The sequence below is a fragment of the Cygnus atratus genome, chromosome 7 (genome assembly GCF_013377495.2).
Source record: "Cygnus atratus isolate AKBS03 ecotype Queensland, Australia chromosome 7, CAtr_DNAZoo_HiC_assembly, whole genome shotgun sequence".
Lineage (NCBI taxonomy): Eukaryota > Metazoa > Chordata > Aves > Anseriformes > Anatidae > Cygnus > Cygnus atratus.
The window spans coordinates 8,363,340-8,381,734 of record NC_066368.1 but is presented as its reverse complement, the minus strand read 5'-3'; the positions used below and the strand labels follow the sequence as shown (position 1 = coordinate 8,381,734).

At 33.0% G+C, this 18,395-nt stretch overlaps 1 protein-coding gene across 4 annotated transcripts in view; it reads left to right on the top strand.

The window, feature by feature from the left end:
• ATRNL1 (attractin like 1) overlaps positions 1–18,395 on the top strand; it is a 492,744-nt gene that overhangs the window by 123,673 nt on the left and 350,676 nt on the right. For all 4 annotated transcript variants that reach the window (XM_035547698.2, XM_050711915.1, XM_035547701.2 and 1 more), the window contains 3 exons: positions 1,864–2,052; positions 6,610–6,828; positions 12,291–12,428. In XM_035547698.2, coding sequence (XP_035403591.1) covers positions 1,864–2,052; positions 6,610–6,828; positions 12,291–12,428 — 546 coding nt within the window. The remainder of the gene's footprint in view (positions 1–1,863; positions 2,053–6,609; positions 6,829–12,290; positions 12,429–18,395) is intronic.

Genomic DNA, 18,395 nt, shown 5'->3' with positions numbered 1-18,395 from the left:
CACATTCCCCCTCTTAGGATCCCCCAGTGTAGAAATTGGTAACCAACAAAGGCAACTAGAGTTACAGTCACTCAAGGACATGAGCAGTCCTGCACAGGAGCCTAAGTATTCTATTTGGTTAGAAGCTGGATTCTGGCACTTTCAATATCTACTGCATATAGCATATGTGCTTGCTAGGGGTACTCTTAGGTTCTATAGCTTTTAGGATGCTAAAGTGTGCTGCTAGAGTTATAGGAGTTGCTTACTGTCCAGATAGCAACACAAATTGCATCCAACTTTTTTTTTTTAAAGATATTTTTTAATCTTGCTTTCTCAGGGTTTCTTAAAATATATTCTTCTCATATCTGCTATTCTTCATTTGCTAACAAGTATGACTCCTGTCTAATCAACCCATGATGTTAGACCCTGAACAACCATGTTATACTTCAAATTAATATTTTTGTGCTCTAATTGTCCTATGTTTCTCTTCATAGCTATGTGGTTAAGCACATGAAGCACTTTTGTTTCCTATCAACATTTGTTTTTTTCATTGTCTGGAAAATAGCTCCATTGTATGTTGATAACACAACCTATCAATCTGATATTTTAGCTGTGAAATAGTCAGAGTTCTTTACTTGCATAACCAAAGAGTGATCTTAACAATCTTTTATTTTCTTACAAATAACTCCAAATAGTAATGTAATTGCAAAGTAAACATGTTGTTAATGCCACCTCTATTTCCTATTATTTTTTTCTTTCACAGTGTTAGTTTTGAGTTAATGATTATTTACCAGATGTTTCTCAGGATAATAAAAGATACTGTCATAATACAAGAGACCTCAAAATATAAAAGATACACTAGGTGGAACACAAGTGATGTATTTATGATGCAGTGTTTTCCAGTTACATCAACATTATATGCATCTGTGAATGGTATCTGTTTTTTTTTTATTACTGTTTTTGTTCTTGAGGTATTTCAGAGACAGTAGAAGTCTAAGTACTTCAACCTTATGAGAATACTTTTGTAGTTTGGCTGATTTTTGATAGATTTTTTCTTGTCCGTTTTAAATTATTATTTTATTTATAATTAAGAATAAATCACTGCTTGAATGCATGCATAAGTAGGCCAAAACCAGGTTTAGTGATTGGGAGTGCTAAAAAAAAAAGACGGTGAATGAGTTGAGAACTCACCTTGAAATCAAAGAAAATGAGCAGAGTATGCAAATTCTTTTGGTTTCATCTGTTTGAGTTAACATACACTACTAACCTAGTGAAAACATGGTCTCTGCCTAAAAAAAAACAAACAAACAACAAAAAAAAAACAAACCACCACCACCAACACAAAAAAGTGCATTGAATAATGTTCCTTTTGTTTCTTTCTCTTTGCATTCTAGTGACTTGCATATGTACACTATAGTGCAAAATTTTAGGAGACAAAAAAGTCGTAAGTAAGTAGTACTAACAAGAACAATAGACCCAGAAATGTATAGATTACTGTAATTGTTATAAAAGTTTGATATGTATTTTACATCATATATGTGCAAGTAACTAAATTGACCTTAGCAGGCAATAAAAATTAAATTTATGATCTTGGTATGTAGGTAAGATTGCTGTGATCCTTTTAAAATGAATTATTTTAGAGCTAGCATAGGATTTATACTGAGGATTACTTAATTTCTATAAATGTTTATTGTATTTAAATACTTCACCACAAGTTTGGACCAAACTATTTATGGCTATTTAAAGTCAAAGTCATCTTTCATTTGAAAAAGGATATTTCTAATGAAACAATAATAATAATAACAATAAACCCACAAACAAACAAAAAAAAACGCAAATCGAATTTATGTTCAAAATTACATTTTTTTTGTGATTGTCTTTCAGTTAGTCCCAACCAGAATGCAAGACCGTGCAAAAAGCCATGCTCCCTGAGAACAACATGTTCCAACTGTACGAGTAATGGTATGGAATGTATGTGGTGCAGCAGTACTAAACGATGCGTTGATTCAAATGCCTATATAATCTCCTTCCCCTATGGACAATGTCTAGAATGGCAAACTGCCACGTGCTCCCGTAAGTACCTTACTGAACATTTGACCTATTAAATATAATGATTTAATTTTTGTCCACTCAGAAGAACGCCTATATGATTTAGCACATTCACTAAAGATAAAAACAATTTCAGATGAATGGCATAATATAGAGCTACTAATATCAGCTGTCAGCACTGTGCAAGTATTTTTCTAGATACAGGTGAAATATTGGTGATTATTTAATGATGAAAGGTATTTAGTCCTATATTATAGGGACTATAGATGTATGGTCTCTGACATATTTAAATGAGACAGTAAACAAGTGTTTATTATTTTTAGATAAAAATACTGTGATTTGTTTCTATGACTAGCTTTGGTGTATGAAATGATGGCCATGAGTTAGAACAAAATACTGGTAAAATTGGAGACATAATGTGTAGACCTTAGATACTACATCTAGGGAGATGAACTGAGTTCAGTGTTTTTAAGATCCTGCTGTACGTTTTGTTAGCAGAGTCAATGAAGTCAATTTTCCTACCATGCAAAGATGAAACAATGTAATAATGATAGTAATAGTCTTGAGAATACTGTAACACATAGGCAAAACAAATGGTCTAGGTCCTCTGTAAATTCTTCTAACTTGCAATTAGCTTATAAACTCTTGCAAATTGTTTGCCCTTTCCATGGAAGCAGAAAGAATAGTAGACTATTCGGCAGATAAAAGGAGGCACAGAAAACTTTTGTCCCATGTGATCAGACTGGGTCAGATTGTATTAATGTACAAGATTGAGATGTGCTCATTTCATCCTTTTGAAATAAAAGACAAATGTTTCCTTTCTTTGTTAAGCAGCAAAGGTATTCCCCAAATGTCCCTTTTGGAAACACATTTCATCAGAAATCTATCCAATGCCTGTAGGAGAAAAAGAAACCTATTCAACATGCCTTTCGGTGTACTATTCAGCTAATGCTATTTTTTTCCTGAAGTCTGAACTGGTTGGACCTTGTTAAATTCAGCTCCATGCAGTTCCAGCATGTATCAGTTCCATAATTCACAGATACTTGAGCAAGCTACCTGATGCTTTAGATTCTTGTCTCAGTCATGGTCTATTTAGAAAAATTCCTCAGACATCATCCTACAGAAGACCAGTTCTTACAATTTTCACAAATTGCCATCCTTAAAGACTTGGTTAAAATATTTTCCACCTGTAAAGGACTCTAATCCAGTGGGACTTCAACTTAATCTATAGGATTCCTGAAGCTGACCATCAAAGTCTCATTATTGCTCTTTTTGAGAGTCTTACTAGTGGTTTCTGACATCCTTTCGCTCTCCGTGAGAGTCTTTTGATATCATAGTCTCTGGAACATTTTATATTTGGGTATATTGTGGCAGAGTTGATGATGCTGGACAAGAAGAAGCAACGTGCTTCAGGTTCATAATTTGATTATGATTTCATCTAATATATTATGGATACAAAGACAAAAGGTCTTTTATTTCGCCTAAGTCCAAGAGGTGAAATTAAGTAAAATAAGGTCCTGCCATGTCTGTAATCCATGGATCCATGTCGGGGATCCATTGATACTTTCTAGTCTTAGGATAGAGAGTTGGTTTAAAAGGAAAATAAAACAGGCAATTTTTTCTTTCATTTGAAATCATCCAAGGATAGTGAAACCTGCAGAGCCTGTATTTCTAATTTAACTGAGACTTCTCTTTCATTCGTAGTAATCATAAAATATAGCCAGTACAATGTTGACCTGTTCTGGTAAAATTTCATGCTGATATGTAAAATGTAAAATTCAGATATTAATCCAGCTTCTAGTGTCCTGGTTCAGCGTGGACAAGAAATAGGGTTTTGTCTTCTAAATCTAGTCATCAGCCATAGTTTGAAAAATAAACAACAGAAACTTATTCTATTGTCCCATGTATATTTGAAATAATAATACTGTAATTATATAAAGGTTTCACTCTTTAAACAGTCCACTAAGCTTTTTTCCTGTCCTAAAAGGACTTAATTTTACAACTTAAAAAATTGATAGTGAGTTGTGGCAGAAGATAAGATGATTGAAAATTTGGAGTTAAAATTGACAGAATGCCATGTGAATGATACTTAGCTTTTTAAAATAGCATATATTACATCAGTATGAACTTGTAATTCTGTTTCTGTGCTTGTGTGGTATTTGTACATCAGGCAGATTCTCTTTGTTTGGGGAATACAAAAAAAAAGTTTTTAATTTAGTTGTTGTTTTTTGTCAGGTCTGTAAGATTTTATATTAAATAAGCCAAATGGGATTTGTTGTATGTCGGCTCATCTTTATGAAAGGGAGTTTTGTATCAGAGTATGTTTTCTACTCCACAAATTAAAGAAAAACAAGATTCAGTGTCAATAGGCTGTTTTTTTTTTTTTTCTCCAGAGTTTAAAGCATTGAAGATTTTGCATTAAACAAGAAAATGACTGTACAAATGAAACATGATTCAGACACTGTTTCAGTCTAGATCATGTGAAAATTAGGTAGCTTTATCCTTAACGCTGCTGAGGTAATGAAGTGGGTTCCCTTGTCAGGGGGCAGTGTTTCTACTTGAAGAATGGAATTCAACTATATCTGTAAAAACAACCAGTTCCCCCACCCCCCACGAAAAAAAAACACACCAAGCAACAAAACAAAATAAAACAAAACCAGAAAGAAATGTGTATGCAGACACAGAAACTGCTTCTGTTCACTGTCTTTTCTTTCGTAAGATTTTACTCTTCTCTTCTATTTCTGTTCATGATTATATTTCCACGTTCAGATTGCACCTTTCTTTGAACAAACCCTTGACCCTTGTACAGTTTTAAAAATAAAAACTGTTAAGTCTGGTGCTTGTTCTTATAGTTCTATCATTATTTGAAGTAAAAGTTACTTGATAATTTTTACAATTTAAATTCTAAACTGAAGCTATGCAATCTTGTATGTACTAGCAGAACCCCATCATTTCAACATCAGTCATTTTGGGAATCCTGAAAATCCATTTAATTTGATTTAAAATCAGCTGATAAGAGATTACTCACCAGATTTATTTCTTATAAGAAGTAATTATTTTGTAGACTCATGGTCCTATTAAGAGATTATTTTGGCAGTTTTACTTTTTCCTGGTGATGAGAGCTAGCCTTTTGTAGACCTCAGCTTACTTATTTGTTAGTCCTGAATTTCTTTCCTTTTTATTTTTTCAGAGAAATTCACCTGAAACTTTCCCACGTTTATTTTTCTTAAGTATATTTCTTATACTTTCTCCTATGGATTTTCAAAGTCTCTATCGATTCTGTGGCAATTGTCATTGCATATGATATTTTTTTCATTGTTAAGAGTTTTTAGTTTGAAGAATTTTAAAAAGTGAAAATGCCTCCACAGCATTATTAGGAAGGATCATCAGGAGGACAAGTGAAATCTGTTTTAAAAAGTAAAAATGTCTCCAAGACCCAAACTAGCTTTACCCTTTTCCTAACAGTAGCAGAAGAATTGAGTTTTTAATGGGAAGAAAAGAATTATAAATAATTGAGTCATCATGCTTTACCTAGTTCATTACATCAGATATTTTATAGTTTTAACTTATGACAGTGTAGCATCCATTTGAGTGTCCAACGACAACAACAAAAACACTTTAAAATACTTTATATATAATCTTAGATTATTTCTGGATCTTCCTGAAGTTTTTTTTAAACATGAGTGTAGTATAAAAAGCTTAACCTTTTTAACTCTAACAATGCTCTTGAAGATACTAAATTGGTAATTTGTTGTTAATGAGAAATGCCAGTAACTTCAAAATATGAATTTTATTTGGTTCTAAACAGATTTACTCAAATATGAAGATGACCATTTTTATGAGAAATGTAATTATTTTATTAAAAGGTACAGTATAAAATAGAGATTTGATTTTAGTATGCAAAATCAAACAACTGATTTACTGTAAAAGATTCTTAATACCATTATGTTTGAACTATATCTTGAATTATGATTTGTAATTTGAATCCTTTTTTTAAACATTTATTGTGCAAGCTTATTTCAAAAGTTCAAGATGATAAGACCAAGTCATGTTTGTGGATGAATAAACAGATATCATCCTAAAACTTTGTGCCCAAATTTTGGTTTGAATTTGAATTACCACATTTTTTCTCTTTTTTGCATTGTTGACCTTTTCTTGAATTTTGGAGTGTTCCTGTTGGGAGAACAGTTTACATGAGTAAAATTAGTAATATGCATTCCATAAAATATGTATAAATAGTATAAACACAAAATAGATATTTAACATGGGATTTGAAGTTAGATGAAGATGTGTAATATTGCTCTTCTGTTTCATTGTCTTTGTTTACCTGAAATGTTTTTTGGTGATTCATGGTGTAGTAATCACCTGTAGTGTATTTTGTGATCTTTTAAAGGAAACATGGAGACAGTCTTAGAAATGTTACTAAAACTTTTGAATTTGTAGCACGATATAGTGATGCAAAATTATTTCTTCTCTCTAACTGTTGTATAAATCTAGCCTTTTTTTTTTTTTCTTTTAAGAGCTAAACATAACATGAACAAAGAAAAAACTTGCATTAATATTGTATTCCATCTAATAAAGCTCAAAACTGCTCTGGACTGAGGACCTGTGGGCAGTGCTTGGAACAGCCTGGCTGTGGATGGTGCAATGATCCCAGTAACACTGGAAAAGGGCAATGTTTGGAAGGATCATCAAGAGGACCGATGAAGCCTGTTAGCATGCATTCTAATGAAATGGCACTTGATGCTAGTCTTTGCCCAAAAGAAAAAAACTATGAGTGGTCTTTTATCCAGTGTCCAGGTAAAGTCTGCTGATATGTTTTATCTTCCATTTTTAAAATTATTTTTTGGTAGTAGCATTCCTGAGCTTATGATATGAAATAAATTTTTCTCTGTTTAGACGCATCAGAGTAATGTCTTTATTTTGAGGAATACAGATAATATTTGCATGGGATAGATGTTTTTCCAAAATATTTCCTGAAGTTTCTTTTCTGTCTCTATCTAGTGAACACAAATGTGCTCAGTTTTGTGCACATTCATGTGTGAAATTTAATACAAATAGTTTAATCAAAATTGCCATTTATTTGTAAATAAGTTCTCACCCATTTTGTCCTTACACATTTTGAAATCCAGCTATATTTGCTTCAGTTTTTTGTTCTTCTATCTTCTGTATCCATAAAAGAGTGCAGTTGCAGAGAAATTACCTATAGGCAACTGCTGATGGCCGGGAGCAGGAGCTTCCTGCATCCCAGCTGCTCACACCAAGGCTCATATGGCTGTGAGAGCGCATTGCAGGGCTGCCAAGTGTCTGAGCTGTGCTTCCAGATTAGTTTACTCCTCAGACGTAAATAGTATGTTAAGACTACAAAAGCAGACATATGTTATAACATTTTAATTTTTGAGCTGATTGGAAAAGTAAGCAAGACATCAGGTTCTTTAAGATGGTGGAAGCTGTGCCTCCTGTATGGAAACATCCAGATCCTGAAGGCAGGGTAGCTGCATCAGTGCAGAAGTGGGAGCAAATGTCCAGCACACTGTGGAGTTGGACAGACCTCCAGTGGTAATTTACAATAAATATTACAGTTTAAAAGACATCTTGATTTTTTTTTTTTAATTTTGTGTTTTTATTTTTAGAATAAATCACGTAATTTTGCTGAAGTGTTATTTTTCCAGCAAGCATTCCTACTGCTGGTAAATATGGAAGCTGGAGCTTTTTTAGGATCAAAACTTTTTATGGGTACATGCAGCTGTGTTTGCTCTTCTGCGTACTTTATCTTTTTCATCGGAATGTTCTGTACACATGTGTGTGTGTGTATAGTTTTAAATACGTGTGTGTATTTGTATATTATTTAGGAAGTAGAATCTTTAAGTTTTGTTTTGGTAACCTGTTTGTTTCAAATAGTGGAGGGTAGAAATTTTTAAAGTTTTAAAATAATGACATAAAGTCTAAAACCAAGGTAGCACTGTTGAGGTCTAAATTGAAACAAACAAGACAACTAAACCCTCTAATATTGTTACTGGAATAAAGAAGCCTGTAGTAAATTTCTGGAAACAATAGAATGATGTTACATTGTCTGGAAACTGAAGTAATTTGTCTTGGTTACAATATAGGTATGTCAATAATAAGTGTATTGCTTGGCTTTCACTGAAATGCATACTATTTACCACTAGTGAAATGGTAATGGATATAAATATCGCATGTCTAAAATGTTTGAGTTAGAAGACTTAATCACTTTGTTAAACATTTATTCTTCATGGATAAAATTATTTATTCAAAATTCTCTTTTCATATTCGTAGCCAAGGATGCATAGAAGTTCAGTATAAAAAACAAAACAAACGCAACAACAAAACACACACACACACACACTAAAACACACACACAAAAAAACTATTATTTCTATGAGTTTGTAAGAGGCAAATCCTTCCAAAGGCATAGAAATAAAATTTCCAGCTGATGTGAAATTTCATTTTGATATAGGCTGTAGGTTTCTTTCCTAAGCGTTTGTTTCCATTTTCTTACAACATTAACTGTAATAGATCATACTAACATAATTTATTCTTCTTAGACCAGCAATCTGGAAACATTCAGTTGATGTACTTGAAATATAATAGAATCGATACTAAATCTATATAAAATTACTGAACATTTTGTAGTTTGGAAAATAAAAATAAACAGGTTATAACATTTGCTTTGAAGATAGTTCCGCTACATTGATGAGCAATTGGCTAAACCATTCATGTTTTTATATAAATTATGTATATACATGTTTATATATGAATAATATATATTTATATGTGAGGGGAAAGTAAGGACATATCTATATATGTCCTATATAAATAGTTAATCTCCACGCTCTTTATAGTGCCTCAGGGCAACTGTATTTGTGTTTAAAACTGGTATTCAGAAGTCGTTTTTTTTTTTTAACTGGTCATTTTGAAATCAATAGTCCTCAAAGCAGCTGTCATAGCATTTCTTTTGATATGATTACTTTTTTTTTTTTTAGAAAAGTAAAGGAAAATGAATAGCATTGGGACTTCTTTCATGAGAATAGAAGCTTAAGAAGGATGTGAGCTTGTCCAAGTTTGTCTTTAATGACTAAGATTCTCCTCTGAAAAGCAGTCTCAGTTAGTATTGTAAACTGGTTCTTGTTAGTTTGCCAGTTGAAGTATCTTTACACCAGATCCAGATGGTGATGCAGAGATGTTTTTTTAATGTATTTTCCTATTAGTAAGTATTTTTTAAACCATAATTATTAATGGTTGTCAGCATCACCAACCATTTCAACACAGAGATCATAAACAAATTGGACATGAAATTGCTTATCTCAAGGGAACCGCACTGAAGATTCTGCTAAATCACATCTGTATGCATGAAAAAATTTACCCTCTTGCTGTCATTGACGTATGTTAAAATCACCTAAGTGAAAAATGTGTGTTTAAAATTTAACCCTTTAGTTTTATTTAAACAATCATTTTACAGCATCTCATTTTATTATTTTACGGTTTTAATACTGTGCCCTCAGCGTGATTGCCATCTTGTCTGCATCACAGAAAGTTGTCAAGTTGTGCAATTCGTCTGACTTTTTGCTTTCCTTGATAATATGATACAGGAAAGACAGCAGAAATATAGTATTGTTTTAAAATGGTGTATCATGTAAATTATAAATTGCATTGGTCCTTGCATATATAATGTATGTTGTATACATTTTCAGTTTCATTTAAAATCTACTTCATTTTCTTGTGCCTTAACAAAATGTATGGCTTTCCTGCTTGTATGTGATAGCTCTTAATATTATGACTTGCAGTAATATAAAATTCACAATCGAAAATGTGATTAATATTTCTATTTATAGAAGTATATATAACACAAAAATTAAGATATACAAAGATAATCATTAGAAAGAATAGAAATAAAATAGAAAAAATAGAATTACAAATCAATGTCTCACTAAAAGAACATCAGAACTGAACGTTATCCTGATGTTATGATACGTTCTTAATTAGGCAATCTTCCTTTACTCTAATTACATTGATTTTATGCAGAATAAATAAATAAAGAATATCTGTTCTCTGAGTAAAATAAGGATTTTGCAGTCAACTTTCACTTCTATGTGCAGCCCTGCTGGTCATCTTCAGGACCTGTTGCATATAAGTGAGTTGTTCCACTTATTGCAAAATTTAGGTAGTATGTAATGATATGATGAACTGGATTTTCTTTCTGATCACATCACTCACTTTTGATGTGATATTAGGTAAATGGTTGCTCCAGACATCTGATAGACTCTGTCATTATGCATATATTATTTGAAGGCAATAGATCACTTTGTGCAAAAGAGGGAAAAACAAGTAAACCAAAAAAAAAAACTGGTGTTCATCCTCACGTGAAAAAGCATGCTAATATCCCATTTTTAAAATTTATGTTCTTAAATATATTGCAGAAGGTTCAAGTCAACAAGTTCATAGTTTAAAGGGTTCAAAGTTACTGTATGCCTGCTGCAGTTACCCCAGTAATGGGATCCTCTTATCTAAATGATATTACTTTCATCAAGTTCAGATCCCACAAAATAGTATAGATTTGATTTGGAAAACAAACAATCCAACCAAACGAACAAACAAAAATCCCCCCCAAACCAAACACAAAACAAGAGTAATGACAATCAAATCTGCTATTTATTTTGTTTTATTTTAAATTGTGATCAAAGTCACATAGTGTAGAAGACATACAAACAGAACTCATGCAAAATGGAGCTGTTCATGGCATTTTCGTGTAGCTTTTTCTGAGAAAGGCAGTAAGGGTGTATAAACCGTGCCTAGAGGAAAACACCAGAAAATTGTTCCTAAAAATGCTTGCTTTTTAGACAAGAAAGAACAAGAAAAATTGTAATTTGTAAAGAGACTTAGCCAAAAGAGTAAAACAAAACAAAAGAAGCAAACAACAACAACAAAACAAACACCCACCCCCTCAAAAGCAACAAAACCTAACTTATTTTCCAGTAGACCAGAAATGTTGGATTTTAGTCTACACGATCTTATAGCCATAGATACATAAGAAGAGATTCTAAACTTAGGTTTAACAGTTTCTGAGCCAAGCCTGACAAGGATTGTAAATATATTAAGTTGCTAAATTCTAAACCAACTCCAAAAACTTTTAAGTCATGCAGTGAGAACCACTTTTATTTCTAGTCAAGGCACCAGTCAATGTGACATTCAGATTAAAAATCCAAATTACAAAAAAGAGTCAACAGAATGATCATACTGAGATACTGTGGAGTCTTACACACCCTTCACCAGTAGGGATTGACAGGTTTGACATAATCTGACACTTGACAAACTGCTGTAATTGACAGATTGCTAATCTGCTGAGCACTGTGAGCTCTGAGGTCCTGCAATATAGAGAGATTGTCTTGGAAAAACTCCTGCTCCTTCAGCCAAGGCCTGGCAGCAGGATCAATGGTTCTGGCAGAGTTCACATGGGGGTTTGCTGCAGTAGTGATCAGTGTGATCAGTGCTTTCTGAGAGTTTGTGGACCACTGGAGCAAGAGAGGAGTAGTGATGTTACAAGATCAGTGATTTCCAGAAAATCGCTTTTGACAGAAAGCTTAATTATGTTTTTTGGGTCAAACATAAACTATGTCAATGGGAGTCCGGTTTCTTCTACTTTCACCAAAGTCAATCTACTAGACTGTCTAGAGACTGCAAATGTTCAATGTGCTTCTGATGTCTTAAAAGCCCCTTATTGTGCCAAAGCTAATGAGGGGATCAGAACTGTTACAAATAGAATGATCCTTGGTTAATTTTTTTTGTGTCCCCTCTCGTCAGTAGATACATTCATGTGCGAGTTGTGATTTTCTAGTTTTCTTCTTTGCATTAATATTTGAGGTGCTTCACAAAAGATGGTGTGTATGTATGGGGGTTTTCATTTGGTCTCAGTTAGTGGCTTACTGCCTCTGGACAGATTTCTTAAGTGGTTAGGCAACATTTTAAAGGCATGTGGGGTGGATTCAGTCACCCACAATGGACTTTCTCACAACCATTAAGCTCACACGTCACCACGTTATCAACTTCTGCGGTCTTCTGTGAATTTGTCTTGTTGCAATGCTGTTTTGAAGACATTCTGTGTTAAACTACAAATATGTATATGCTAGTGATCAGTCAGGTTTAAACTCCCCAGAATTACATTCTTCTGCAATTTTGTAATAATATAAGAATGGTTTTATTCCAAAGAGCAATTTAGTAATGGTTTTTTAAACGTTATATTCTAGCTTGCCAGTGTAATGGCCACAGCACCTGCATCAACAGCAATGTTTGTGATCAATGTAAAAACTTAACAACAGGAAAACAATGTGAAACATGCATGCCAGGATATTATGGGGATCCCACTAATGGAGGACAATGTACAGGTAAGTTGTTCTGCTGGCAGCAAAAAAAAAAAAAATGAAAAAAACAATTTATGTAATGTGGAATTCGCTTTTCTTTAAAGGCTAAATGTTGGTTTGATACCAGATATGTTGATCAGATAAATTAATAATTTAAAATCCACTTTTATATTTTTAATAGAAATTTTGCATTCAGGGTCATCATTTTGCAGTTGTCGTTCAATTTGCATGCTCTACAAACAAGACAGTCATTTAAAGGTGCTCTCCTAGTTAGGCAAAAGAGGAACAAGAAACTGTCATGTGGGCAACACCTTAAATTATGGTACTTCAGAGGGGTATCATTTCTTTGCATGTAAACAGCCCTCATAAAAATAGGAACGTATAAGTGAAAATCGTTATCTACAGTAACGCCTGATAGCATTCATTTGAATCAATGTGTGACGTTATTGGAAAAATAATGAATTCAAGAGACCAGCAAGTCTTATTCGTGCACAGTTTAAACAGCCTGTTATACTGGGGATTGTATGTTATTCTAACCTTTTAAATCTATTTGGTTTTAAAATCACAACATTGGAGGATTCTCCTTGAAGTGAAAGAATGAAATCCAGTAATTGATTTTTGTATATTGCTGTTGGGCTGCTTTTTTACTTGCATGGTTGATTTTAAAGTTGACAGTAACTCCTTCACTAATAGCTAAATGGGGGTGTGGGAATATTTTTAATATGAAAACCTAATAAGGTAGTTGAGATTTAATCTAGTAGGTAGCTAGACAGTTTTCTCCTGTGACTTTTTCTTCTCTGATATTGACGTTTATTTAACTGGACCTTTACTTCTTAAGGAATATTTATTTATTTAAAGGGTTCGCTTGTTCCTCAGCACTTTAACATGCAGTAGTCAACGCATGAAGCTGCACATCTGGTAAACTCAAGCACAGTATGTTAAAAGTGTGTTCAAGGGTATGGAAAGATTAATGTCTATCCCTATTGGCAGTTGCACATTTTGCTGGTGCTTTATGAAGCTTTAAATAATTCTTAATAGTTCTCTTATTTCCTGAAGTTGACAAAATGTTCTTTTGCTGTCTATAGTACCTTTATGGCAAAATGACTTATTACTATAGCTTTTATTCTTCAGGGATACATTAGCTATCTAACCAAATAAGCATTCCATCACCTTTACTGAATTATGTGTAGTGCAATAATGGCTAAAATCAATTTATAAGACCAGTAAAATCATAAATTTTACAACTTGTTTTTTCAGCCCTAGGTAAGAGTTCATATTTTTATTGGTAGACAAGATTTTAACAGGAGCTACTTAGACTAAAGAAAGCTTTAAAAATAAAGGTGATAATTATTTTGAGTCTTTAGCTGCATTGGTATTATTTATCAGCATTATATTTTGAAGTATAGAGCCCATAAAACTGTTTAAATCTTTAAACCATTTTGATGAATGCTGTCATTATGAACTTAGATGTTCTTCAGTACCATGACTTTTGTCTCTGTGATAGTGGTGCCTAAATTGCAAGCCTGGGATTTCTGCAGAAAAAATATCAATGGTCCATAGGGAGCGGTCAAATCAGTTTTACTTGAATTTGAGGATTTTGGAACCAATCGTCTCTTCATACTCTCTTATTCTGCCACTTTTCACTGCTGCTGCCTGCTAAGTTTCTGGTTGGACCTTTCCAACATTTCTTTTTCTAAGCCTCATCCTTCCACAAAGAAGGGTTGAGACAGACTTCCTGAGCATGTGGTGCATTTTTCCCTCAAAGCTACTAAGATATTTCTTTGACGATCCAGATTGAAAACTTAAAAGCAATGACAAGATAATGACTATAACTCTTAAAGAACATTGTGATATTACAATATTCTTCATATAATAAGCTGCTACAGTTACAAGGGTGTGACTTCGTTATGAATTGGGGAGCAGTTGAGGCTGAGAGAAGAGGTTGTACTCTGTAGTTCAAAGATGAAGTGGTGTATGCTGGGAGAAAAACTAAAAAACTTTCACAACATACTTGTATATGTCAAAATATTTTTCTTCCTGGTGGTCTGACAAAAATACTTATGTATTCAGTAAATTCTGCTGTTGTACTTATAGGTAAAATTGGACTTCCCTGCTTTGACTATCTAAACTATAGATTTAGAAGGTTTTCAAGACAAGCTTGAAAGAAAATTTTATAGGGTGGAGTAGTCTTTGTTACTCCTTGCATTTCTGATGGTCTTAAAGGAGTGAGGAGGAGATGCATAAGAAATCTTTAAGTCCTTTAAAAACATTTTTCCCCTCAACTATTCCAGTTCTCTCTTAAACCTTTTTTGTTTATATTTCTAGGAAGTCTAGAACATTTTTTTAAAAATTCTCCTCATGTCCCATTTGAGGTACAATTTTGGAAGCATGAATATTGAAATTCAGCAATACAAAATTAATTGTTAAATATTGATGGATTTTGAAAATAAAACATCTCTAAATGTAGATGGGAACAGATGCTGTCTTGCTTTTAGTGATTTGTCTCAGTGTTGTATTTTCTTCAGGCTCTGGTTCTGTTATATTCTATATCTCGGAAATGTGCAACAGTTTTATATAAATTTTAGAAAAAAATCGAGTAAGATGCGTACTACCAACTGCAGTATAAAGTAACAGGAGAAAACAATATGGGAGATTGCTTGGAACAAATTTGTGTTGTCTTGGCAAAAATTTTTAGCATTATTTTCAAACTTATTAATCATCTACTTAGTTGACAATGTTAAAAAAAATATTCTAGCTGCTTATCATCTTGTCATTTTCTTTATGCAAGGTATTTTTCAAATTATTCTTTAAATGTATGAGACACCAGGAGAGAATTCTTTACAGTAACATATGACACACACTGTGAATATATAATACATTTAATAATAAGATAACTTAAGCTCTTTGCTGTATTGCCATTTTTTCATAAAGTGATAACATCCCAAACAATGTTCAGTTTTCCCATAATTGCACTACTATTGCTGTTGCTTTTGAAGTAGGAGTAAAGCTGTGAGTACCAGCACATTGGGAACATTGTGTTTAGCAGGCTAAACTGTGTGCCCTTTGGGGAATTTAGGGGTCAAACTCGGGAGTGAATTCCACTCCCAAAGCTGCAAGCCTGATGCCTTACAACTGAAATCTCATTTTGTAATCTGCCCTTGAAACCTTCTCAGCCTCTGATATCTGTCACTGGTATAACTCCCCACATCTGTTAACAGTGGTTCTCAACAAAACCGTTATATAGACTGGCATTTTGATGAAAATATGTAGGAATTATAATAAACTGAGATAACCAAAGATACACAAACTCAATGAAACTACATTTTAAAGAAAGAGAATGAATCGATCATTTCATACAATCTCTACAAAATTAGATGCCTGTAGTTGGAATAAAATTATTAAAATAGAGCTAGTTTAACTAGTATGCACATATCCTTGTTTATTTTATTTGTGTTAACCTTTACTTCTGCTGTGACCACAAAATGGCAACATGTCTGGAAGCATGCTTTTTTCATTTAACCTGTAGCTGGTTTTAATAACACAAAAGCTGCTGTTCTTAGCTGTTAATTCAAAGAGCAATGACCTACTGTTTTCCTCATATATCAGGTATTATTTAGAAACAAAAGACAGATGTTTCTAGTTCAAATTAATATAAGAAAATGAATTTCTATATAAAATGACTATATGAAGAAAGTATGAATTTTGAATAGAACATCTCAGTTCTGGCTCTCAAACAATCATCAATGTTTCCTCCCATTGAGCCTGGCAATCACATAGAAGTGCTTATTGTAGTCAGGTAAATTAAAATCAAGCTGGAGTTTTGTTATAGATGGCATGTAGATTATTGCTAAGGGACCTAAAAAAAACAAACCAAACCAACCAACCAACCAAAAAAAACATGTCAATTTTTATAGTGGTTTCTCTCTTTTATCTAAATTTTCAAATAAGGAAGGTGTGATGTGTTCGGCTGCACAAGTCTAGTCAGTATGAGTAGGGGCCTTGTAGTTTGTGATTGAGTTTAAGCTGTTTTCTATCACTGATGTCAACGATGCTTTTCAGCTGGTTGTGATATTGGTAGCAAATTTTAGTAGTAGGTGTTTGAGTTCACGAACATATCTAGAACATAGCACAGGCCTGAGAGGAAAATAAATACCATACAGAAGTAGTATAAGATTCGTTGTTGTTATTTTCTCTTCAAAATGTTTGTTCCTGTTCCGTAGTGACTCTGCCTGTGCCACAATGCCTAGAGTTTAGATACTTTTGTCCAGTATTGTCCATAAAGGTCAGCACCTGCACCATTGTAAAACTACTGGGGGGCAGGGAAGGAAAATCCATCAGTATGTAGAGTTTGGTCTATTAGTTTTTATTAGAACTGTGGAAGGGATATTCAGTGTTTAACTTAATATCAAAAAATAGGCAAGCTTGTGAATTCTACTACTGTTGAAGAAAGCTATAAATGTGGTCTTTTATCTTTTACCGTGGAATCTTGTTTTCAAAAAACTTCTGGTCCAAACTCTTACATTCAGGGAACTTGAGTCATATGTAAGACAGGACTAAGAATGAGGACAAAATGCTCTTAACTTTTATGTATAGTAAAAACAAATATAGAAAGCATAAATGAACACAATATCATTGACTAGCCATAAAAAGAGCATTTTCCTCAGTATCTTCCTGAAGTAAAATTAGAAGTGAACATATTTTGATGGGAGATTTTGATGTGTTTTGAACTAGTGGCATGGCAACCTGGAATACAGAATTTTTATACTTTTTTTTTCTATTTTGCCATTTTAATGTCTAGTGTATAGACAACTACATTTATGGAATTCACTGATGCTTTAAAGATCATGGCTTTTGGCATTAGATGGTTCAAATTGTAGAATAAACTTTGTATTGGGTAAAATATTATGCTCTTGAAGTCTTCTTTTCATAGTGACTGGGTCTGTGTAGTCAAAAATTAATAACATCTTTGAGTGTAGGCTCTTTGTGGTTATTCATATAAATAACAGATATTCAGTTGATTGGAGGCTTATGATTCAGATGCCTATGTAAATTAAGTCACTTTATATAAAAAAAAATGTACAAATGTTGGGAATCAGCGATAAAAGAGTATAGCATAATTGATAATGTAGTGAGCCAGACTGAGTTCAGCCCTGGAATATGGACCAAGTTTTAAAAAATACCCAGTTCCACTGTTTGTTTTGTACCTTGATTTCTAAGAAGCAGTGGGTCACAAGTTCACAGAAAAATCACTGTGATGAGCTGGAAATTAAAATTATTCAGAAAAAGAAAAGCTCACACATGCTGCTAAATTCCAACAGAAATCATGTTCTTGTTTGTCTGATTTAGGCAAAATAAATGAAGGTTTGGACAAAAAAGAGGGCTGTCAAGAAATACCATTTTACTCTAGTGGTGGTTTTAATTTTATTTTTTTAGAAGTTTTGAGTGGAGATAACACGATGCCAATTACCTATTTTACAAAATATCCTCTTACGGAATAAACACAGTATTAACTTAACCACTGTAATTTGCTTTTAGTAGTAGGTAAAAGGCTTAATACTTATGAAAGATAATAAAAATAGATCATAGCATAATAAAGCATTCAAAAGAAGCTCAATATTTTGCTTTTTGTAGAGAGAAAAAGTACTTTTTATTTTTTTTAAAGGCATTTTCCCCAAAAGGTGATTTGAAAATTTGTTTTGTTCCTGTAGTGAATACTGTTTATTGATCAGTATTATTCAAGACAATCTGAATGCTGAGTGAATAAGATGCCTGTACTTTGTTTTATCTATGAATTTAAATTGAATTAACTCCAATCAAAAAATATTCCAAATAAGTCCTGCACTACTAAAGCAGAAGAAAATCAGGTTGCCATAACAAAAAGTTAGTTGAGGAATTAAGAAATAAACCCCTTTAATAATTTTATTTTCCAGTTTTCTTTGGCTGTGCAGCAAAACGTGCTAAGCAAACTTTTCAAAATGCTGTTATTCATTG